Here is a 23,418-nt window from a genome sequence, read left to right on the forward strand (position 1 = left end):
AAAATGTTTATTTTGAGAGAGTGCACGCACACACACCCAAGCAGGGGAGGGGCAGAGAGAGAGAGGGATTCTCTCAAACAGGTGCCGCACTCTCAGCGCAGAGCCAGACGTGGGGCTCAATCCCATGAACTGTGAGACCATGACCTGAGCCAAAATCCAGAGTCAGACACTTAACTGGCTGAGCCACCCAGGCTCACCAGCCCTCTGTCACTAGAAGTAAGCCACTGTCCTTCTACTGGGTCTGCTGTTTCTTCTGGGTTCTCTGATCTCCTTAGCTCTACACAGCTCCTAATGTTTGCTTCAGGTTTCAAGGCTTTCAAAACTGTCTGGATTTGATGGAATGTTCTAATTTAGAAAAGAATTTATATTCTCTCTCTGGCTCTATACACTGTAGGCAAATGGCAGTGATGTTTTAGGTTTGGGTCAGCTCTGTCTGTTCTCCTTTCAGGGAAGGAGGATTAGATATTCAGTATCTTTGAGTTTCATGTTCAGTTCTTAAGGATTTGTAGTCACCACCGAATGAATGAATGTTAGAGCTGGTCAGTGATCTTCCTGTTCAACCAGGGGTATGGGGTACCTAACCAGATTAAAGACAGGGCTGAGACAAAAACTCATGTCTTTTGACTCCCAGTCTAGTGCTCTTTCTGATGTGCTCCGGCCACTGCCACTGTTTATAGACAACTATGGGGCAGACCAAATGTACCTGGCTACTTCAAACACACAGGGCCGTGACTGACAGTTGGAGCTAAGAAAAGGACAAGTTCCCAGAATGGAATTCTGTCCCTCAAGCCAGCCAACACGGTTTTATGTCTTTTGATACCTTCCTTTCTTGTGAAATGGGAGCAGAGCCTACTTAATCCTTCAGCTGCAGCTGAGAGCAGGGATTAGACTGTGGTTGGAGTTATTTGTTTTGTGAGGGACAACAGGTCTCTGTTCCAGTTGTATCATCTTAGAGTCAGGGTTGGAAGGAAAGCTGGAGGTGATTTGTGAGAAGAGGCAGCCTCCTGTAGTCGACAGAGCATGGCTTATCAGATTCTCAGCGCTTTCTTCGGCTTTTCTTTTCCTTCCGCTCCAGTTTCTGTATTGCTCCAAAACAGAAGGGAGTGGCATCGGAGTTCCGTTTCCTGCCGCCTCCGGAGCAGCAGGGAGAACAGCAGGGAGAACAGCAGGGAGACCAGTTGAGCAAAGAGGCAGCGGCGCCACCAGCCCAGCAGCGGGCCGGAACCCTGAAGCCAATGGTGCGCCCACGGGCGGGGCCCGCTGGCGGGCGGGGCCGTTCGTGGGCGGGGACGGGGGCTGGCCCTTTCGTGGGCGGAGCTGGAAGGCCGGAAGTAGCTCGGCGGACCGACGCTGGCCGGACCGGCGGCGCTGATCCGGTGACCCGGGGACCTCGGGGTGGCGGCCTTGTCTCTGTCCCCTCGAATCCCTATCCCCTGCCTTCTCGCCGTCCGGGACGATGGTGGCCCGCCTGCTGCTGCGCGCCTGGCCCCGGGGCCCTGCAGTTGGCCCGGGGCCCCTGTGTCGGCCCCTTAGCGCGGGCTCGGGGTCCGGCGAGTACCTGCAGCGCAGCATCGTGCCCACCATGCACTACCAGGACAGCCTGCCCAGGTGAGCCCAGCTTCCCGGTCCCCGCTGCCCTCCAGGACCGGCCCCAACCTTCACTCCCGTCAGTCACTCACGACTCTTCTACTGGACCCGCTTCCACCCGAACCCCCTCCCTGGGACGCTGTCGTGACACGCAATCTGGAAATCCTGTCACTTTGAGAGTCTCCTGGTAGAGGAACCTCAGTACGTTCAAATTCTCTACCTGAACCACCCCCCCCCCCGCCCCACCTCCCATTGCTCGCTCGGATTCTCCATCTTGAACCCTTCTCGAATTCTCTCTCCAGTAACCCAGATTCCATCCTGATACCGAAGAGTCCCTCATATTTCTTCCTGAAAAATGCCCAACCTTCATATCTCCAACACCACCCTTACCCCCTCCAGCTAGGGTGTCCCCTGAAGTACTTTCATGACTGCCCCGCGTTCCTGCCCAGAATATGGACAGGCCAGTTCCTGATACATAATAGTTACCCTCCCTCAACTTTTCCCAGCACTCTGCCCTCAAGCCTGTTGCTCAGCCCCACTCCCTGTGCCTCCAGTACTCTGCTCTTACAGCAGCTTATCCGATACCCAGCACACTCCTCGAGTGTTCACCTTACCCTCCCCCAGCATCAGCACTCTTAGTCCGGGCTTCACCTGGAAGCCCTTCACCCCTTCCAGACCTTCCTCAGCTGCCCCTAGGTTTCTCCCCCTAAAATATCCTTTCTAACCCACATCACCCTCTTCAACTCCAGCCCCCTCGTAGAATTCTAGACACCACCCTCAGTGCTCCTCTCAAAGTCTTACTCAGCTTAGATCCAGAACCTACCCCAATTCTTCTATTCTTCTGTATTCCTCCTCACCTTAACTACCCTCTCCACCTTCTAAAATGCTTCACCGAGTCCACTTCCCTATGAAAACCCAATAAATCTTCCTCTCCCTTTCTCTCACCCAGTATTTTTTTTTTACTCAGTATTTTCTTTTCTTTTTTCTTATTTTATTTATTTATTTATTTATTTATTTATTTATTTATTTATTTATTAGAATGCATGAGGGAGGGGCAGAGAGAGGGAGAGAGAGAGAATCCCAAGCAGGTTCCTTGCTGTCGGCACAGAACCCTATGCAAGGCTTCATCTCAGGAACTATGAGATCATGACCTGAACCAAAACCAAGAGTCGGATACTAAACCGACTGAGCCACTCAAGCACCCCTCACCTGGTATTTTCTTTAATATAAAAAAAAACTTTGGGTTTCCCCAGCCTTTCAACTCCCAGCCTTAATCTCAGCTGCCAGGGCTCCTTTTTCAATGTTAGAGACTTCCTGAAGTTCTTTTACCATCTGAAACCAGACTTTAACTTCTCTACTCGCTCAGCGGTTAGTTCCTGGTGCCAAGTCCCAAATTTGTCTCAAAGACCGTTCTCGCTTCCTCTCTCACCAAACTGCCATCGGGGATCTCCCAGTCCAGAAGCTGGAGGCCAGGCTTCCCCATCCCATGAACAGAACATAGATTGTATCACAGGTATCATTCCCAACTACTAGGTTGCTATTTTTCTCCACATCCAGCAGCTGTTTAACCTGTTGTTATCCCTGCTGCCCACCCCTGCCCTCTCAGGAATATCATTTGAGGTGAAATAACTGTGCAGACATCTAAAGCAGACTAAAATGAGATTATCTAGCCCCAACCCCAGTGCTTAAGTTTGGCAGGAGGAAGGGAGAGAGAGAAAGAAAAAGTGGCCTTTGTGCCTGTAGGCGAATCCTGTGTAAGCTGAGCCTGTATGTGGGGGAAAGGTGAAGAATGACAGAAGCTCCCTTTACTTGCCAAGCCCAGTTGCATCTGACTTTCAGGCAGGCCTGGGCTCCAGCCTGGTTTAAGATCAGAGGGATTTTCTCCATTAGAATTAGAAAGCTGAGAGTAATACTCCAGATCATTTCCTCCAACCTACAGCAGAAAAACCTGTCGGAATTGAGCTGTAAATGAGCTGTGGAGTCATCAACATCAATGCGTAACTTTCAGAAGGACACCCAGGCCTCTGTTACCTCAGTTGTAAACTTGTGGTTAGATAAGATGAGATTCCTTTTATCTCTGAGATTCTAGGCTGGCAAAATGTATTATCTGTGACACTCATTTTGATGTCCCACTTGGTGAAGAGCCCTGGCTTTGAAGTCTGGTAGAACTTGGCCTCACGCTAGATCTGATGCTTTTGTAACTTCAGGCAGTTCCGCTAATTTCTTTGAGCCACGGTTCTTCCCTGCAAGATAGGAATGGAACACATACTTCATAGAGCTAATGTGAGGATAGAGTGAGGTAAGATGCCCAAAATAGGGAACTATTTTAAGTCATTGGCCTGGGGAAGGACTAGTCCCTTTGTGGTGGTCCAATTGGATCCCATTCCCTCCCTCTTCCTGTCATATCACTGCCGCCTCATGACCCAGTGGCCTTGGACTCACTTTCCTCTAAGAACCCTTGCACCGTCATTTGTTTGTTTTTTAGGTGTTATGGTTTTTTTTTCTTGGCTCTTCTTTAGTGTGGTCAGTATACATTGCATAAAATTTAGCTTTTTAACCATTTTTAGATGTATAGTTCAATTAGGTGTTATTTTTTAAGGGCTCTATTTATATACACTGAACAGTTAGCCTCAGAATATAAAACTGCAAGCCCTGAGGGGACAAAGGGTGGATCAACCTGACCAACTCATTCACATTATTAATTTGAGACACATTCATTGGTATGGATTTGGAGACCAATCAGTCATGGTGAGGAGTGTACATATGGGGAGGGGGCGGGGGGGGAGATTTGACAGATAGTTAAGATATAATGTGATAAATGGGAAGCAACATTTCACCGTGGTTAAGATTGTCAACCTGAAAATAAAGAGCTGCAATGAGAGGCAGATGAGCATTTATTTGGGAATAAAGAATTGCAGTGTGGGGAGCACAGATTCAAGTACATACCCAAATAAGATTCCCACTTGTAGGGTGAAAGCAACAGGTTTATATGAGGAAGAGATAGGGGGCAGTTATATGAGTTGAATTAAAAGGGGGAACAAAGGTTTCCTACACATGCTTACAAGCCAAACTACTCCAGGGTATATATTAACTGCTGACTTTTCTTTTTTTTCTGGAATGTCCATAGCCATCAGTCTTGTGATCATGATGTTTGTTCTCCTGTTGACTTCTCAAACAATTGTTTAAAAACAATTACCATTTTGTCCAGAAGGTTTTGGCCAGTTCAAACAAAAGCAAGTAAGGCAGTTTCTCTACAATGGCTGCTTCAACTCCATTTTAAAATGGCTCTAGTCCTGTCAGTTTTTCACAAGATCATGAGGCAGGAGTTAGATCTCATTATTGTTTTCAAATATTTTTTTAAGTTTATTTCTTTCTTTTGAGAGAGAGAAAGAGAGCATGAAAATAGGGGGAGGGCAGAGAGAGAGAAGGGGACAGAGGGTCCGAAGTGGGCTCTGGGCTGACAGCAGAGAGCCTGAGGTGGGGCTCGAACCTGTGAACCGTGAGATCGTGACCGGTGCAGAAGTCAGATGTTTAACTGACTGAGCCACCCAGGCATCCCATATGTTATTCTTAATCCAGCTCAACTTCATACTAACTGCACGGGTATAAGCAAAAGTCATCTAACCTTAAACTTGGGATGATAATGTTACCTTTCTCTTGGGATTGTTAGAATTAAATACCCTCATATAGTGCCTTTAATACAAATCTGGTAAGTACTTAGTAGATAATCATAAGTACTATAGCTGCATTAGGCACACATGTATTGCATGTATAGGATGTGCTTGGTGACAGCTATTGCGTCAGTCTGGAGGTAGGAGTGATGGTGCCTGGGCGAGTAAGGGAAGCTTCACAGAGGAGGTGATGTTTGCAGAATTTGACGATCACCAAGTGAGAGAAGTGAGGGAAGGATAGAGCCAGTGCCCAGGAACAGAAGCCTGAAAATGCATGACATGTTCAGAAATGTTGAGAAGTTTATGGAGAGCCCAGCCCAAAATAAAGAATCACCATTTGGGCCCTAAGTTATTAGAATTGGGCTAGGGGTGTGTGTGTGTGTGTGTGTGTGTGTGTGTGTGTGTGTGCGCGCACATGCATTGGGGTAGGGATTGGGAGAGACCCATTGTGTCTTTAAAAAAAATAATATCGGTCACCATTTAAGTTGTATAGTTGATTCACAATAAATGTCAATATTATTTTGTCTTTTAATCCCTAATCATTTTAGATGATAGTTCATGTTCAAGACAGAATGGGCAGGTTCTCTAGAATTCAGACAGGGAGGGAGGTGAGGCCAGAATGTCCAAGGTATGGAGGATAACAGGTAGAAACAGTAAGGTTCTGAGTAGGTCCCAGGGGCATGTCCTTAAAATAGATCGGCTTTATTCCAGTGATAACTAGATTGTGTAAAAATTACAAAGGGTTTTTTAGCTGTGTTCTTGGCAGGAAGAACAGTGAAGTGCCTGCTGCTTGGAAGCTGGGTAATGATAGCAGGTCACTTACACAGAGTCACTTACACAAGGGATAATTAGTGAGATATATCTGCTTGGTGTTTACTTTCATAACAGATAATGCTGGATGGTGATTCTCTAGATTGCGGGTGGGGAAGGAGAACCCACGTGGTTAAGATGGAACTGCCAGGCATCTCTCAAGTCCCTAACTCTACCTCTTTCAAGGCACCTGATGAATTACATCACAGGCAGCACAAGAAACTACAGGTGTGCAAATGAAACCCCTTTTGGTATTCTTTAAGGAGCTGCCAAGAGTCTGGGGGTGACCTTGTGACTTGATTTCTAAAGATAAGACAGTCAATGTTGCCTATAAGTGAACACTTACTGGCCTTTGTGGTAGCAAGTTACCGAACTAAACTGGCCTAAGCAAACAAGTATAGGGACTCACAGACCTGCAAAATCCAGGTTGGATTAAGGGCTCAAATGATGTCATCAAGATTCTTTTGCCTTTCCACTCGAAGCTATTCATTTGTGTGATTCCATTCTTAGCCAGGCTCTCTCCTTATGGTGACAAAGTGGCAGCCACCACTTAAGAGACCCCAACCTTTTTGTGACCTCAGCTAGTAGAGATTTGCCCCTCCTAACTGTGCAAAAAAAATCCTGTAATTAAGTTTTATAGGTTCACCCTGAGTCTCATTGGGTCTGAACCAGTAAGCTGTAAGCCCACTCCATGGATCTGGGTTGGAGTCAGCTCCACCTGAACCAGAGGGACTCGAGTAGGAGGGGTGCTGTTACCAGAAGAAGAGAGAATACATGGAAGGCAGGCAAAATAATAGAAATGATGAAACGTTGTGCTGGGCACTGAGGAAGAGGTGATGAGCTAGTTCCCTAGGGATGTGAACAGTCTAATGGCAGAATTTGGATCTATAGGACTTAAGGACCGAGTAGATTTAAAAAAAAAAACCTCGTATTTAATTGAGTGCTTACTAGGTGCCAGGCACTATTCTAAGTCAGTGACATGCATTGCCTCATTTAATCTGCACAGAACCCTAGGAGGTACATATTAATATCAAAAAAAATTTTTAATGTTTATTTTTGAGAGAGCGGGCATGCGCATGGACACAAGAGTGTGCATGAGTGTGGGAGGGGCAGAGAGTGAGGGGGACAGAGGGTCCGAAGCAGGCTCTACAGTGACAGCACAGAGCCCGATGTAGGGCTCAAACTCACCGTGAGATCATGACCTGAGCCGAAGTCAGATGCTTAACTGAGCCAAGCAGGTGCCCCTGGGAGGCATGTACTAATATTATCCCCATTTTATAGATGAGGAAAATCAGGTATAGCAGGAGTGGTGTGCCCAAAGTCACATAGCTGTGAATGATGAAACCAGATTAGCCACTGAAGCTATGCTGGCTTGTAAGGGGAAGAATCAATGTGACTCCTGAAGTTACAAAACTGATCACCAGAGGTGAAAAGGGACTTGTTTTAAAAAAATTTTAACAGCCTTGTTGAGATATTGTTCACTTTTTAAAAGTGTACACAGAGATTTTTTGTGTATCACAAGAGTTGTGCGACCATCACCACTGTTCAGTTCATTTTCATTCCCTTCTGTCCCCCGCAAAAAACACCCATACTCATTAGCAGTCACTCCCTGCCCCCCTCCCATCCCTGGTAACCACTGGTCTATCTTCTGAAAAGTGACTTGTTTATAACTAAGGTTTGTCTGGCTTCAATGCTTATGCTTTTCCAGCATACCACACTGTCCCTAGACAGAATAAATCTGCAGTCGGCAGGGTCATGCTCCCTTGCATACGTTCCATTTTGCATCTCAGTACCTGCTTGGAGGAGCCTGTGTGTCAGACATGAAAGTATCAGAGCAGAAAGGCTTAATGAAGAGTAGACAGGGGAGGGCAGAGGACCGAGTCTTGAGAAAACATGCACTTTTAGAGAAAGAGGACATAGGGAAAAGAGACTCAGAAGAAGATGATGGAAAAAACACTAGCAGGGCGGGAGGAGAGAATTTCTAACTCCATTTTTGATGTCCTTAAGGATCTCACAGTTTGCAGTCTTATGGGGGAGAGGACACAGTACATAACCCACTAAATGTGATGGAGAAGAATCAGGGCTGGGGGAGGAAGGGAAGGAGTAATCAGTGCCTGTTCTCTGGCAGCCCATGTGCTGGTGGAGGTCAGAAGTTTCAAGGAAGGATCCTGATGAGTGGCGAGCTTCCCTCTCTGTGCATCACTGTAACCACGAGAGCCAACTCTGCAGTTCTTCCCAGCTCCACATTCAGTGGCATTGTGTTGGTAGCTTGAAATTTGCCTGGTGGGAGAGTTACAGAAATTGGTAAATACTAAAATCAGGGCTTCACCCCTTCCCACCCGGGAGCTGGTTTACTAACCCACCCCCCTTTAGAGTAGCAAACAGCTGAGGATGGGGAGAAGGTGGTATACTTGGCTTTGAGAGGAAAGAGACTTGTTTAATGCAGGCGATGGGGGTAAGGAGGGTGCTGGTCCTTCCTAGAAGTTGAGGGGTGGCTTTCTTTGGAGAGAAATCTGAAAGCAAATGGTGTTTTAGAATAGCCAGATTTTTTTTTTTTTAAGTTTGTTTATTTAGAGAAAGTGTGCGTGCGAAGGAGGGGCAGAGGGAGAGAGAAAGAATCCGTGTGATAGCGTGGAGCCTGATGCGGGGCTCGAACTCATGAACCATGAGATCATGACCCGAGCCGAGGTAGAATGCTCAACTGACTGAGCCACCCAGGCGCCCCTAATAAGGACTATTTTTCTAAAACTGCTGTTGCCTCTAATTTAGAATTTTGTTTAAAAGAACTTTTGGGGGCGCCTGGGTGGCTCAGTTGGTTAAGTGCTGACTTCAGCTCAGGTCATGATCTCGCAGTCTGTGGGCTCAAGCCCCACGTTGGGCTCTGTGCTGACAGCTTGTAGCCTAGAGCCTGCTTTGGATTCTGTGTCTCCCCCTCTCTCTGCCCCTCCCCTGCTCGTGCTCTGTCTCTCTCTCTCAAAAATAAATAAACATTTAAAAAAAAATTAAAAAGAACTTTTGTTAATGTCCCTATTGTATTAAAACAAAGTCGAGAAAATTAGGTAGATAACTATGAGTAGATAATTATGAGGTAGCTGAGGTAGTATTTGAGATTTTCTGTGTAGGTCCACGAATATAAGGACAATAATTGATGGCGTTAAAGTGTTATGAGTGGTTACTCAGTGCAGCTAAGTCCATACTGGCTGTAAATAATTCAGATTAATTTTGACATCATGTTTTTGATAAACATGCATTGAAAAATAAACTGAAGAATCACAGTATGTCTTACATATAGTAGGCTTTTAAACTGTGTTTTATGGATAACTTCACAGTTTCCCAAAATGGCTGCTATATTTAGATATTTTGAATATATTAGTGCTGATTTTCAGCTGACAGAGGTAACTTCGCAAACCACGATTAAGTTTTGGTATTGTAGGATATATCATTTAATAAAATTACTGACATGAAAGAAAGTACACCTCACTCTGCTGCCCATGTGTTTTCATTCCACTGTGGACCAGTAACTTTATCACCATAGCCATCATTGGGATTGTGCTGGTAGAGAATGATGAGTAAGTACACACACAGGAAAATCTGGTTCTCCTCAAAGGACTCTTGGTGGCTGGGCATAGCTTGACGGTCAATCCCATATTTGGCTGGCCCTCGGACAGGACTGTGCTTCATTTCTGTATGATTTTCTCTCATAAAATGCACAAGGAAAGTTAAAAAATAGAACTTTCTGTTTTCATCTTGGGGAAGAAAAGTGCAGTTGTTCCAATTAAGAGTAGGATTAAAATCAGTACCAATACAGGGTTAACACAGGTATTGTAATTGTGACTAGGAAACAGGAATGCTTCACGCGGCTTCCACTTCCCCATTTTGAATCTGTTATTTGAATATTTATTTCGCCTATGAAATTCACCATTAAGACATTAGAAAGTTCTTATTTTACCTTAAAAAAAGTTACTATTGATACTTACATTAGTAAATCCTTCTATTCTGATTTGTTTGTGGATTCCCATTATTGGTTTTTGTTTTTGGAAGGAAATTAATTATCTGGTAATTAGTTATTAGTTTGGGTTATGAAGCTAATTGACCCCTTCCACATATTGTCACACTTATACTTAGTTTCTTTCCAGGCTGCCTATTCCTAAACTTGAAGACACCATTAAGAGATACCTCCGTGCACAGAAGCCTCTCTTGGATGATGGCCAGTTCAGGTAAATGCAGAGAACCCTGAATGACCATGGTTGGGTGGTTCAAGAGAGGCTGGCAAGTAGTAGTTTCATGAAGTGTCTGTGATCCAGTTGGGTCTCCAGAAATCTGGGACCTCGTCCTTACATTTTCAAGTTTAAGAAATAGATCTTCACTCAGGAGGGGCTGAGCAAGCCCTGAAGTGACATTGTGTCTAACCAGACTCAACAGGCAATGGTTTATAAGCCAGAATGCCAAATTTATACTGTATCTTGTCAGGTGGACCTGGAGGCTAGCTGGTAATGGTCATTGGCAGAGGGCATGTGCTGTTGGTAGGGAGTTCGTTGAGGAGAGCACATGGCAGACCAGCAGTTTGCTTGTTGAGCATGTGTACTGAGCTGGATAGGATGCTGCCTTCCCCCCACCCCAGTTCATTCCCTTCTGGGAACCTTAGTATGTGACTTTATTTGGGAATAGGACTGTTGCAGGTGTAATTAGTTGAGTTCATACTGGAGTAGGGTGGGTCCTTAATTTCGTATGACTGGCATCCTTATAAGAAGAGGAGAAGAGACACAGAGACAGCCATGTGATGATGAAGGCAGATTGGAATGCACCAATAAGCCAAAGAATGCCAAGAATAGCTGGTAACACCAGAAACGAAGAGAAAGGCATGGAACAGAAAGAGAATACAACCCTGTCAACACCTTGACTTTGTACTTCAAAGAACTATAAGAGAATACATTTCTATTGTTTTAAGCCATCCAATTTGTGGCATTTTGTGATGGCAGTCCTAGGAAACTAGTTCAGCATGGAGTTGGAAAATAATATTGGATATTGTTAAAAGTGGGTTGCATTAAGTTCTTCTATCCCACTTTTCCATAATGGAAGGTTTTGTGCAGATAACTGGCACTGGCATTAGAATCACAGAGTCCTTCACTGAACAGTGATGGAAAATGTAGATGAATTGTTCATAATCTAGTCCTCTGCTTTTAAATATTCCATATTATTCACTTGAAGCTTCTCTTGACATAGTAATGATTTAATAGCTACCAGTTACTAAGTATTAGGTTTAAAACTATCCTGAATCCTTAGCTTTAAAAATACTTTTTTTAATTTTGTAAGGTGGTATATTCTGTTTTACACATTAAGAGACCAAGACTTAGATCAAGTCACATATCCAGGGTCCCACAGTTTGACAGTGACAAAGCTCGAATTAAAACTCAGCTCTTCTTGACTCCAAAGCTTATGTCCTTTTCTCCATACCAAGCTGCCTCCTAGATTACAGATTGTTGTGTGAGATGTCGATTGATCTTCCCGATCAGTTATTTTAAGAAGATATCCTAAATTTATCTGTTAGGGATTGGTGGCTGTTCTTGCTCAGAGGGACTTCCTGATTTCAGTCCCAGGTTCTAGGGATATGCTACAGGGGCCCCACAGCTCTGTGTAAGAGTTCTTGGCCATGAGTCTGGAAATCATGTATTTCCTGCCATGGTTTGATTCTATCTTTTCTTGAACATTTCAGGAAGACAGAACAGCTTTGCAAGAGCTTTGAAAATGGGATTGGAAAAGAACTGCATGAGCAGCTAGTTGCTCAGGACAAGCAGAATAAACATACGAGCTACATTTCAGGTAGGTGGGCTGGGCTGTGGGCACGCTATTCCCCGAGCCCTCCACAGTGGAAAGTAAGGCATCTTCTGTCCTGTTTTGGTCTCAGAATATTTTTGGGGAGACCAGCCCACCAGAGTAATGTCTCATCTTCTCTTTCTTTTTCTTTTTTTTCTTTTTTTTACATTTATTTATTTTTGAGAGACAGAGTGAGACAAAGCGAGAGTGGGGGAGGGGCAGAGAGAGAGGGATCGGAAGCAGGCTCCAGGCTCTGAGCTGTCCGCACAGAGCCCGACGCGGGGCTTGAAACCACAGACCGTGAGATCATGACCTGAGCCGAAGTCGGACGCTCAACCAACTGAGCCACCCAAGCGCCCCTCATCCTCTCTTTCTGAGGTAAACATGAAGGCCGAGTGAATTCCTCCTCCACTAAGATCTCACCTGGAGTCAGTGCTGAGGAGCAATGTCTTGCCTGCTCTGTAGGTAGGACCGAGACAGAGCCTGATCATTGGTTCTGTTTGAAAAGGATGCAGGATTAAGTCCTGTGTCCTGCATATATCATCCTAGACCCTTCACACTCTGGCCTAACTGCCCTCTCCAGCCTCATCCCTTACTCTTCTCCATGACAGTCTCGTGCCTCAACAAAACTCAACAACTCACTGTTTATTTAGTCTTTCATTCTTCTGTGTCTTTATCCATGTTGTTCCCACTACCATTTTTTAACCTGTCGAATTCTTTCTTTAAGACCCAAGTATGTGGTTGCCATTGATGGCGGGGGGTGGCGGCGGGGGGACAGGCAAAATGGTCAAAGGGGGTCAAAAGGTGCAGACTTCCAGTTATAAAAGAAATACATCATGGGATATAATGTACAGCGTCGTGACTATAGTTAATACTATTGTATATTTGAAAGGTGATAAGAGTGCAGATCTTGAGAAGTGTCATCACAAGACAAGAAGCTTTTATAACAGTGTGTGGTGATGGGTGTTAATTAGACTTACTGTGGGGATCGTTGTGCGACATATACAAATACCGAATCGTTGGGTTGTACACCTGAAAGTAACACAGTGTGTTATGTCATTTATATCTCAATTTTAAAGAGAAAAGACAAAAAACATCCAGGTGGGATGATTTTTCAAGGAAACCTTTCAGTTCTCCTCCCTCTCCTTTCGGAGTTTGTTTTTTCTGCCTCTGTTCTCATGGAACTTCTTTTAATTTAGTTTATATTTTCATAAGGTTATACATGCACATAGTTTACAGAATCAAATGGTTCTACCAGTCTTGTTTGGAAAAATGGCAATTTCCTGACCCTCCCCTAGTTTCCCCGCTTCTTACTTCCAGCTGCTCATTCTTCTGCTGTCTACCGCCATTCTGCACATCACATGCCTGTTATCACTGCTTCTTAACTTTTTCAGTTGTAGGCATTATCTGCTGACGTCTCACTGTGGAAGACCAGAACCGAGCAGTCGCTCATGTCCCCACCACACATATGAGTGTACATGCACACGTCCCATTCCCTGATTATTGCAGTGTGGTTGTTTGTCATTTTGGTTTGTTCGATATGTAGTGTTTATACTAAGGACCACATATACCCTATTGTCAACTGAGTCGTGGAGCATACTGAGATTGTTTTTCCTGTTCCTGTGTGAACTTTTTTCCTCTTAAGTTAATAATGGTCTTCTACTTTATTTTGTTTCGTTTTCTCTATGCTTAATAATTTATTGGGGAAGTTTTTTTCTCATCTTCCTTCGTAGTCTGTCTCCAAGTTGCTTTTTTCTCTATTTGTTTTGCCCGATTTTCTTTCTTCAGATCCTTCATAATCCTTCTCTGTTGTCTTAGATTTGAGTGAGATATTGAAAAGCTCTGTGGATGAGGGTGGGGCTGGTCCATCAGAACTTCACTGTAATGTGACCCGGCTAAACCATTTCCTTGGGGTGCCCTTGTACTAATGTCTCTGGGTTAGACTCCCAAGAAAGGCTTTTCCATTAAACTGCCAAATGGTATGTTCCCCGGTTGCTACTGTTGTAGGAGTAGAGTAAGGGAAGAAGGCTTGAGATCTCACCTATGACTTTTGTCCCTAGTTTTACTTTCTCCAGAGAAGAAAACTTAAGTCTGCCAAATACTACGCATTCTGGGGGTTCTGCTGTGTAAATCATGTTATCTCTTGGCTTTCTCTGCCACTGGCTTAAGGTTGGCTTTTTTTTTTAATGTTTATTTATTTATTTATTTTGAGAGAGAGAGAATCCCGAGAAGGTTCCTTATTGTCAATGCAGAGTGCAACATAGGGCTCGAACTCACCGTGAGATCATGACCTGAGCCAATTTCGAGAGATGGACGCTTAACCGACTGAGCCACCCAGGCGCCCGTGGTAGACACATTTTCTGATAAAATATTGCTTCTGGAATTTTTACAGGTGAAATATCCACAGGAATGTAGAAGGCTAGTTTGGATGATCCACACACACTGACTATTATTTCTAATTGCTTTTTGAGCATTTCTTAAAAGAGGGAGTACACAAATGTACAGCGTACCCAGACTGATGGTGAATACTTTCCCCCACGTTAGGTTGACAGCCAAGTGTGAATGTTGTCCCTGAAAGGAGATAAAACAAGAGAAATCCAAGGAAATGGGTGGGAACTAACACCTGTTCTGTTTGAGTGTGAATATAGGTGAGATGTTACTGTATTTCTTTGAGAGTCAAGAAAGGAAATAGAATGAGAAAGAACAAGCAATAAACCTAGGGAAATGCAAATCAAAACCACAATGATATACCCACCAGAATGGCTGTAGTCAAAACGACAGACAATAATTAATGTTGCCCAGGACATGGAGAAATTGGAACCCTCGTGCATGGTGAAAATGGTGCAGCCACTTTGGAAGACAACCTGGCAGTTCCTCAAAAGATTAAACACAGACTTAACTACGTGACCTAACAATTTCATTCCCAGCTGTTGCCCCTAGGAGAATTGAGAATATCCATCCACACAAAAACTTGTACACACCAGCATTGCTCGTAATAACCAAAAAGCGGAAGCAATCAAAGGTCAGTCAGCCAACGAATGGACAGACAAAATGTGGTATAATGGAACATTACTCAGCAATAAAAAGAACGAAGAACTGATACACGCTACAACATAGCTGAACCTCAGAAACATAGTAAGTGATAGAAGCCACATGCAAAAGATGGTGTACAGGTCGTGAATTATTGCAGATCGAAAAAATAATTAGGGAATTTCACCCTCTGGAGGCTGATGTCATTTTTTTCTGCATATGCTTGTTTTTCTCTCTCAAATTTTATTTTTAGGGACTACATTAACTTTTTATGTTGTTCTTTTTTACTTTTATTTTTTAGGCCCCTGGTTTGATATGTACCTGTCTGCTCGAGACTCCATTGTCTTGAATTTTAATCCATTTGTGGCATTCATCCCTGACCCAAAGTCTGAGTATAATGACCAGCTCACCAGGGCAACCAACATGACTGTTTCTGCCATCCGGTTTCTGAAGACACTTCGGGCTGGTCTTTTGGAGCCAGAGGTTTTCCACTTGAACCCTGCGAAAAGTGACACTGATACCTTCAAGAGACTCATACGCTTTGTGCCTTCTTCTCTGTCCTGGTATGGGGCCTACTTGGTCAATGCTTATCCCCTGGATATGTCCCAGTATTTTCGGCTTTTCAATTCAACCCGTTTACCCAAACCCATTCGGGATGAACTCTTTACTAATGAGAAGGCTAGGCACCTCCTGGTCCTAAGAAAAGGACATTTCTATGTTTTTGATGTCCTAGATCAAGACGGAAACATTGTGGGTGCCTCTGAAATCCAGGCTCATCTGAAGTACATTCTCGCAGACAGTAGTCCTGCCCCCGAGTTTCCCCTGGCGTATCTGACCACCGAGAACCGAGACGTCTGGGCAGAGCTCAGGCAGAAGCTGGCGAGTGGTGGCAATGAGGAATCCCTGAGGAAAGTGGACTCTGCTGTGTTCTGTCTCTGCCTAGATGACTTCCCCATTAAGGACCTCGTCCACTTGTCTCACAACATGCTGCATGGTGACGGTGCAAACCGCTGGTTTGATAAGTCCTTTAACCTCATTATAGCCAAGGACGGCACTGCTGCTATCCACTTTGAGCATGCTTGGGGTGATGGGGTGGCGGTGCTCAGGTTTCTTAATGAAGTGTTCAAAGACAGCACTCAGGCCCCTGCTGTCACCCCACAGAGCCAGCCAGCCCGCACGGACTCTTCTGTCGCCGTGCAGAAGCTTAACTTCAAGCTGAACGATGCCTTAAAGACTGGCATCAGCACCGCTAAGGAAAAGTTCGATGCCACCGTGAAAACCCTCACCGTCGACCTCATCCAGTTTCAGAGAGGAGGCAAAGAGTTCTTGAAGAAGCAGAAGCTGAGCCCTGACTCGGTGGCTCAGCTGGCCTTCCAGATGGCCTTCTTGCGGCAGTATGGGCAGACGGTGGCCACCTACGAGTCCTGTAGCACTGCAGCATTCAAGCACGGCCGCACCGAGACCATCCGCCCGGCCTCCATCTTCACCAAGAGGTGTTCCCAGGCCTTTGTCAGGGAGCCCTCCAAGCACAGTGCTGGAGAGCTTCAGCAGATGATGACCGAGTGCTCCACGTACCACAGCCAGCTGACCAAAGAAGCAGCAATGGGTGAGATGGGGTTGGGGACCCTTGGGTCGTGTTGCCCTCAGCTCTGGGGTAAGCCTCAGTAATATTCTCCTACTCCAAGTCTGATTTCCACCACTTTCCCAGTTTAATCCATCTGCCAACTCCCAGATGATTATTATTTTCTACCCTAGCAGTCTAAACAGCCAGACTAGCACTAGGGATCAGAATGTTCTTTTCCTCCTAAGCAGGGATGGAGAAATGCATCTAACTTCATCCTCACTTAGGGTCACTTTCAGCTGATTGTCTTTCTATTATTTATTATTATTTATTGGCCATCTAACTTCTGACAGTTCAGGATTTCTGAGTCTGCGGCCTCTCTTGCTTCACCTCACTTGTGTGTTGGCTCCCTATCAATAGGCCTTCTCCGAAGGTCTTCCCAAATCTAAGTGTCCTCCTTCCTTTGCCTCTTTGTGCTAAAATTGGAGACCCGGAAAGAATTTGGAGGACCATATAGTCCTGTCCTTTTCATGCAGCCAAAAGTCCTGGAAGTAAAAGGGATCTCCCAAGACATTTTGGTCTCATCCTTCTCCATTTTAGGGGTAGGAAACTGAGGCCACTGGCTCAGCATTGCACAACAAATTAGCAGTAAAGCTGAGATTAGAACTCTGGTCAAATACCCTTTATACTTTATTCCAGTGACTCAATCTTGTCTTTTACACTTGACTTGGACTTCGGGTTTTATTTTGGTTTTTGAATTCATAGCTCTCTTCATGCACTTTTCTTGACTGTTTGACTAAACTAACTCAGTTTCAGAATTTTAAAAATCATACTTTAATTTTAGGCCCTGCTGCAGAGGTTAGTGAGTTGGAGGTGCACATGTGGAGGCAGATAGACCCTTCTTCCACTCTCAAAGATGCCGTGAAGGGGACTCCTACTATGGGTGGGAGGTTTTACTAAGGTCTCTTAATTCCGGGATTCTGAGACTCTGGTTTCCTATTTTGTCTTTGACAGGCCAGGGCTTTGACCGACACTTATTTGCTCTGCGTTACCTGGCAGCAGCCAAGGGGATTGCTCTGCCTGAGCTATACCTGGACCCTGCATATGGGCAGATAAACCACAACATCCTGTCCACGAGCACTCTGAACAGCCCAGTAGTGAACATTGGTGGCTTTGCCCCTGTGGTCCCTGATGGCTTTGGCATTGGGTATGCTGTTCATGACAACTGGATAGGCTGCAACGTCTCCTCCTACCCAGGCCGCAATGCCCGGGAGTTTCTCCAGTGTGTAGAGAAGGCCTTAGAAGACATATTTGATGCCATAGAAGGCAAATGCATCAAAACTTAGCTTCTGAGTGGGTGAAAAACTTCCATCACTTCCTGGACATGAAAATTGGAGCCTAATAGCCAGTAGGTGCTAGTATAAGAATGAAACTAATCATGAGGTGCCTAAGCAGCCAGTGCTGTAAGACTTGAGCTTTAAGGTCATGGTTTTAAAGCTAAACATATAATTTCCAAGTGGGACTAGATCACAATTAAGGGTAATGTGAGATTTCAATTTTAAGGATATTTGATCAGAAGGTGGGATTTGGAAAAATAACTCTCAGGTGTATTTATTGTTGAAGCAGAAATAAAATTTAATTGTTGCTTGGAGATGGTATCTTTGAGTTGTTGTTTAACCTAATTTCCTAATCCCCACAAAGAACATTAAGTTCAGGTAACAGTAAGTTCCCATGGCTCCTGGCTCTTCAGGTGAGGTGGGAAGCACTGTTTCATCCTCCCTATGAACTTGTCTCTCTCTCCTGGGGACATCTTCTCTTTGATTTTTTTTTTTTTAAACATTTTTTTATTGTTGAGAGACAGAGTGCGAGCAGGGAAGGGGCAGAGAGAGAGGGAGACACAGAATCTGAAGCAGGTTCCAGACTCTGTCAGCACAGAGCCTGATGCAGGGCTCGAACCCATGAACTGTGAGATTGTGACCTGAGCCGAAGTTGGAAGCTCAACCGACTGAGCCACCCAGGCGCCACCGGAAGATTTAAAGACATCTTCTCTTTGAAAGTCCTCTTCATTTTTCTAGCAAGTGTTCTGCTGATGCTTCATTCTGATAGTCCTGCAGCAGTGAAGGATATTCCAATGGATCTGGGGAGTGCTATTTGACTATTCCAGCCAAATCAAGATTTATAATTGGTGGTGTATTTATTTTAACCAGTTGAATCTAACGTGCTATCTGTGGCCTAATGTACACATGATCACTCAGTACATTTTGCACTTGAAATCTCTGGTTTTGAGTGAACACAGAATTTTATGTTAATCTATTGTTATAACACCACTGTAATATGAAGGGTGTTCTGTTCTATCTTGTGTTTTGAAAAAGAAGGGTTTTTGTTTGTGTTTAATTTCAGCTGCATTCCCAGTGGATCCCCCAGTGACTCAGTGGACAGCTGGGATTTGAATTCCGGGACTGGCCAGTCACCAAGCACTTCCAAAGCATCATCTCACTTAATTCTTCTTACAGTTCACATAAACATGCCTGCACCCCTTCTTAGTCGATTCCACCCTTCACTCAGTAATCATTTAGTGATGACCCAACAGGTACCAGGCCCCCTGTATTCCGTGGTTTGATTAGAGAGGGCCATCTGAAGGCTGCCAGCGCACGTGAACATGATGTTGCTCTCACCTGGGAACTATCAAGAAAACCTGAACTAGAGCCTCTCCGTGCCCGTGCCAACCCGGAAGCACTTGTTGCGGCCCCGCCCTGCCCGCCCTCTGCTCTGGCGCTTCCTCTGCGTAGTGGCGGCCACTGTTTGCTTTCGACCGCGGAACTACGCCAGTGGGTTCGTGCACCTGTACGGACAGCAAACGGTTGACGGGATGACAGGCAAGTTCAAAAGCAAGTTTAAAACCTACGCTATCTGTGGGGCCATTTGCAGGGTGGGTGAGTCAGACGACTCCATTTCTCCGACTAACCAAGAACGAAGGCCTCGTCTCAAAGAACTTCTAACTGGAGAAGATCCTGGACGTGTACTATTTGTCATAAACAAATAGTGACACCGCCCCCCCTCCTTGCCCCCCAAACACCTGAACTCCTGGTATCCTGGTTCTACCGTGTCCTCACTATGTGACCAAAGGCGAGTTATTCTGCCTGTCTGCTGTGTGAGTTTCTCTTCGTAGAATGAGGACAGTTCCTATAGCACGGGGATGTAATGAGGACTGGATGTAATGACTGGATGTAATGATAGAGGTAAAGCATCTGGCATATAGTTGAAGATAAATCTGTGTTCTCTTGCTGCTGTGAGGTCTCTGCTGTTCCATTCCTTATCAAAGCGAGTTGGTTCCAGTCACTTGCATAGCGAGTTCCCCACAGCATAAGCTCTTAAGACCCAAGCTTTGATTGGAACTTGCAGGGCTGAGATACCTGTTTCATGCATATGTTCAGGGTGAATGGACCCTTGGGTAGTACAGTGTTCGGCATTCCTATTTACAACTTACCCGACCCTTCCTTCTGGTCTTGGGTTCATGCTTGAATTCTTTCATTCAACATCTGAAACTAATTGACCTCCAGACTCAGGAGAATGCTGAACTTTGTTAAATTAATCCCTGCTCTTCCTGACCCTAAAGCCGCTCCCATGTGGAATTTCCTGTGTGAGGAGTAGGCTTTGGGAAGTCAGCAAGTTTTGTCCAGGTGGCTTTCTCTGTTCATAACTCTGGAACGATGTGGCTCATCTCCAGGTTCACAGCCATACCAGCCTCTCTGGAGATTATTTGCTTTTCTTTGAGATTCCCCCTGGACCTCCTGAGTGAGTTTTGTGAATATCATGTAGTTTATGTTTTTTTTATAGCTTTATTGAGATATACTTCACACCTTATATATTCCACTTATTTAAAATGTATCATTCAGCCATTTTAGCATATCCACAGTTGCACAACTATCACTACAATGAATTTTAGAATATTTTCATCCCCCCAATGAATGCTGTACCTGTTATCAGTCACTCTCCTTTTCCCTCAACTCCTCCCTCCCTACCCACAAACCCTAGACAAACACTAATATACTCTTTGTCTAAATTTTCGTATTCTGGACATTTCGTATAAATGGAATTATAGGATATATGTATGGCCTTTTGTGATTGGCTTCTTTTACTTAGCATAATGTTTTCACAGTTTACCCATGATCTAGTATGTATCAATGCTTATTTTCTTTGTATTGCTGAATACTATTTCAGCATATGGATATACCACATTTTATTCATTCACCAGTTGATGGCTATTTGGGTTGTTCTACTTTTTGGCTGTTAAGAATAATTCTGTGAACATTTGTGTGTAAGTTTTTGTGTGGACATGTTTTCATTTCTCTTGGGTATAGGTGTAGGAGTGGAATTGCGGAGTCATGTAATAGCTCTGTTTGGTCATTTAGGGAACTGCTAGGGTGTCTTCCACTGGACACATTTTACATTTCCACCAGCAGAGTATGAAGGTTCCAATGTCTCCACATCCTCACCACCACTTATCATCCATCTGTCTATTTTGCATGTGGTCATTGCGGTGAGTGTGAAATGGTATCGCATTGTGGTTCCTACTAGCTAATGTTTTAAGTTAGACCACATGAAACATGCTTTCCGAATCTAGCGACACCTCTCCAATTATCCTCATGTAACACGATGACAAAGAATGGCTAGAATTTGAGGAGGGGGACACGAGACAGTGGCGGGTGGAGAAAGTGAGGGAGGTTAGGGTGTGGCGGGTCGTCCCTTTCTCCATTCTCCTGCTGCTCCTAGCTTTGACTTCTGTTTTAGCCAGTAAAGGGCCTGACACATAGTGGGTTATTGCTGGAGATGTCTGTTCTCTCCTAGCACCCACACCTTTGCAGGGTAACCTTGTAGCTTCTCCTTTCAAGAGGTGGAATCTATTTCCTCACTCCTGACTGGCCCTCCTGACTCTAGACTTCACTCATTCACTCCAGTCCATTCTTCCTCCTCACTGTAGCCAGTGATTTTTTTTCCCGTTTCAAGCCTGCTTGAAATATCCCTGCTTAAAATTCTAAAATGGTTTTTCACCACCTTGCAAAGAAGTCCATATCCCTTAATGTGACAGTTGAGTCCCTGAGGGGGCTGACCCAACTGATATTTTCAGCCTCACCTATCTTAACAGCTTGCACATCCTCAGGGATGCCATGCTATTTGCCATTGCCTCTGCTTGGAACAGCAAAGGCCCCACCCTTTTGGCCATCTTCTGCTCGTCTTTGAAATTTCAGCGAGATTTCACTTCCTGTAGGAAACCTCCCCTCACCCTATCCTGAGACTGAATTAGTGCTCCTGAGTATGCCCAAAACGTCCTGACAATTTAACCTTTCCCACAGCACTTTACAGTTTCTGCAATTGTCTCCATTGCGAGGCTGTGGGCAACTGGAGGGGCTCAGGGCTGGTTAAATATTTGGGAACTGACTGACAGAATATGTGCCTGAAGCCCCGTGCTGTGATTGTCCGTTCATCTGTCCCAGCAAGTGTCTTGAGGGCTATATCATCATCCCCATGTTCAACACAATGCGTGGCATCTGAGCCTTTGTAGTCCGTGGAACAGCAAGATGGTCACTGTAGGTAGAGGTTCTGAGCTGGGCAAGAGAGAGTGGATAACAGTGCTTACAGTTCAGTATGCTGAAGGTACTGAAGCAGCCTCTCCATACTAACTCCAAGCAAATCAGAAGAGTGGCAACAACCCAGCGAGAGCCCAGGTTTTTCAGGGGAGCTAGCTCATTGAATTACATTGGTTGCAAATTCATTTTCCTCTTCAGTTATTGTTAAAACTTTGTTATTAGGATATTTCAGAAGAGAAACAAGTCTTTGGTTTTCTCACCGATTAGCCTTGACAGTTGACAGTTCAACTCCGTATATTTGTCTGTAGTAGTGATTCTTAAGGTTGTAAAATTCCTAGTATTGTCTAGCCCAGTAATTCCTGCCTGGATGCATCAAAATAGAAATTCTGATACGATAAATCTGGTCTTGTGTCAAGTTAGAGGCCTGAATCCTCATAGTCTTTTCTTGAAAGCCTCCAGGGATTAGGAGCTCATGAAGTAAAATGTATCACATTCCAATTCTGGGTAGACATTAGGAGAGTCTCCTTTATATTGAACTGAAATCCCCCTGAAACTACACACTTGGTGCTAGTTTGCCCCTATGGAGTATAATTTGTCTTTGCACTTTTCCATATGTCAGTCCTTCAGCTCTGTAGAGGCTGATCACCTCTGCCCCTTCCCCCCAACCCCCTTCCTAATGTTTTCTCCTAGAGAAACCTCTCCTGTTCTCACACTATACCTCACAGGAATGATCTCCAGGCCTACTGAGTTTTGTTTGTAATTGCATTAAAGTGCAGAGCGCCAAATGAGACAGTTCACTACAGCATGGACTAACCAATCAGGGGCTGAGAGAGGGCCTGCTCTCATCCTATTTCTTGCCATTATTTCTTTTGATCTAGCCTGTGATCACTTTTAATTCACAGTGAATTTGCAGTTGTCATAGGGTGAGCTTATTATGATTAACCCAAAGCCAGGTCTTTTCTCACCTGTAACTCAGCCCATGTCTGCTATAAATCTAAGTAATTGGCTTTTATAAGCAACAGCTGGTGTTTGTCTTGTCTTGTTAGATTGTGTCTTTCCAGTCCAAACCAATTCTTTCTAAGCAGGAAGCGATAGGCTCAGAAGAGGGAGCTGTAGCAGCAGTACAGTACTTGGGGAACTAGGGCAAGGTTGGCTATCTACTGCTGTTTCCCAGTTTAGGGAGCAGCTCCATGTGGGTACTTAGTCATTAGAGAACAGCCCAGACTGTCTGCATTTCTTTATCGTTTATTTACTTATTGAAAGAGCATCTGCATGTGTGAGAGCAGGGGAGGGGCAGAGAGAGAGAATCCCAAGCAGGCTCTGTGCTGTCAGCACAAAGCCCAACAAGGGGCTTAGT

At 44.7% G+C, this 23,418-nt stretch overlaps 1 protein-coding gene across 2 annotated transcripts; it reads left to right on the forward strand.

The window, feature by feature from the left end:
* Window positions 1–1,365: 1,365 nt before the first annotated feature.
* Window positions 1,366–18,325, forward strand: CPT2 (carnitine palmitoyltransferase 2). Of its 2 annotated transcripts, XM_042997216.1 has the most exons (5): window positions 1,366–1,608; window positions 10,205–10,285; window positions 11,782–11,888; window positions 15,214–16,518; window positions 17,488–18,325. In XM_042997216.1, exons 1-5 carry the CDS (start codon window positions 1,457–1,459, stop codon window positions 17,817–17,819), a joined length of 1,977 nt encoding a protein of 658 aa, XP_042853150.1. In that variant the 5' UTR covers window positions 1,366–1,456; the 3' UTR covers window positions 17,820–18,325. The 2 variants fall into 2 exon arrangements, with proteins under 2 accessions (XP_042853150.1, XP_042853151.1); XM_042997217.1 differs by lacking the exons at window positions 1,366–1,608; window positions 10,205–10,285; window positions 11,782–11,888 and adding an exon at window positions 13,553–15,017.
* Window positions 18,326–23,418: the final 5,093 nt, after the last annotated feature.

Source organism: Panthera tigris, chromosome C1 (genome assembly GCF_018350195.1).
Source record: "Panthera tigris isolate Pti1 chromosome C1, P.tigris_Pti1_mat1.1, whole genome shotgun sequence".
NCBI classification, from domain to species: Eukaryota; Metazoa; Chordata; class Mammalia; order Carnivora; family Felidae; genus Panthera; species Panthera tigris.

What these genes read in the sequence shown, in the direction of transcription:
- CPT2 (XM_042997216.1), top strand. Translation starts at nt 1,457, where the DNA reads ATGGTGGCCCGCCTGCTGCTGCGCGCCTGGCCCCGGGGCCCTGCAGTT. An exon ending in ACATACGAGCTACATTTCAG is followed by an intron (nt 11,889 to 15,213) that starts GTAGGTGGGCTG and finishes TTTATTTTTTAG; the next exon opens with GCCCCTGGTTTGATATGTAC. An exon ending in GACCAAAGAAGCAGCAATGG is followed by an intron (nt 16,519 to 17,487) that starts GTGAGATGGGGT and finishes TGTCTTTGACAG; the next exon opens with GCCAGGGCTTTGACCGACAC.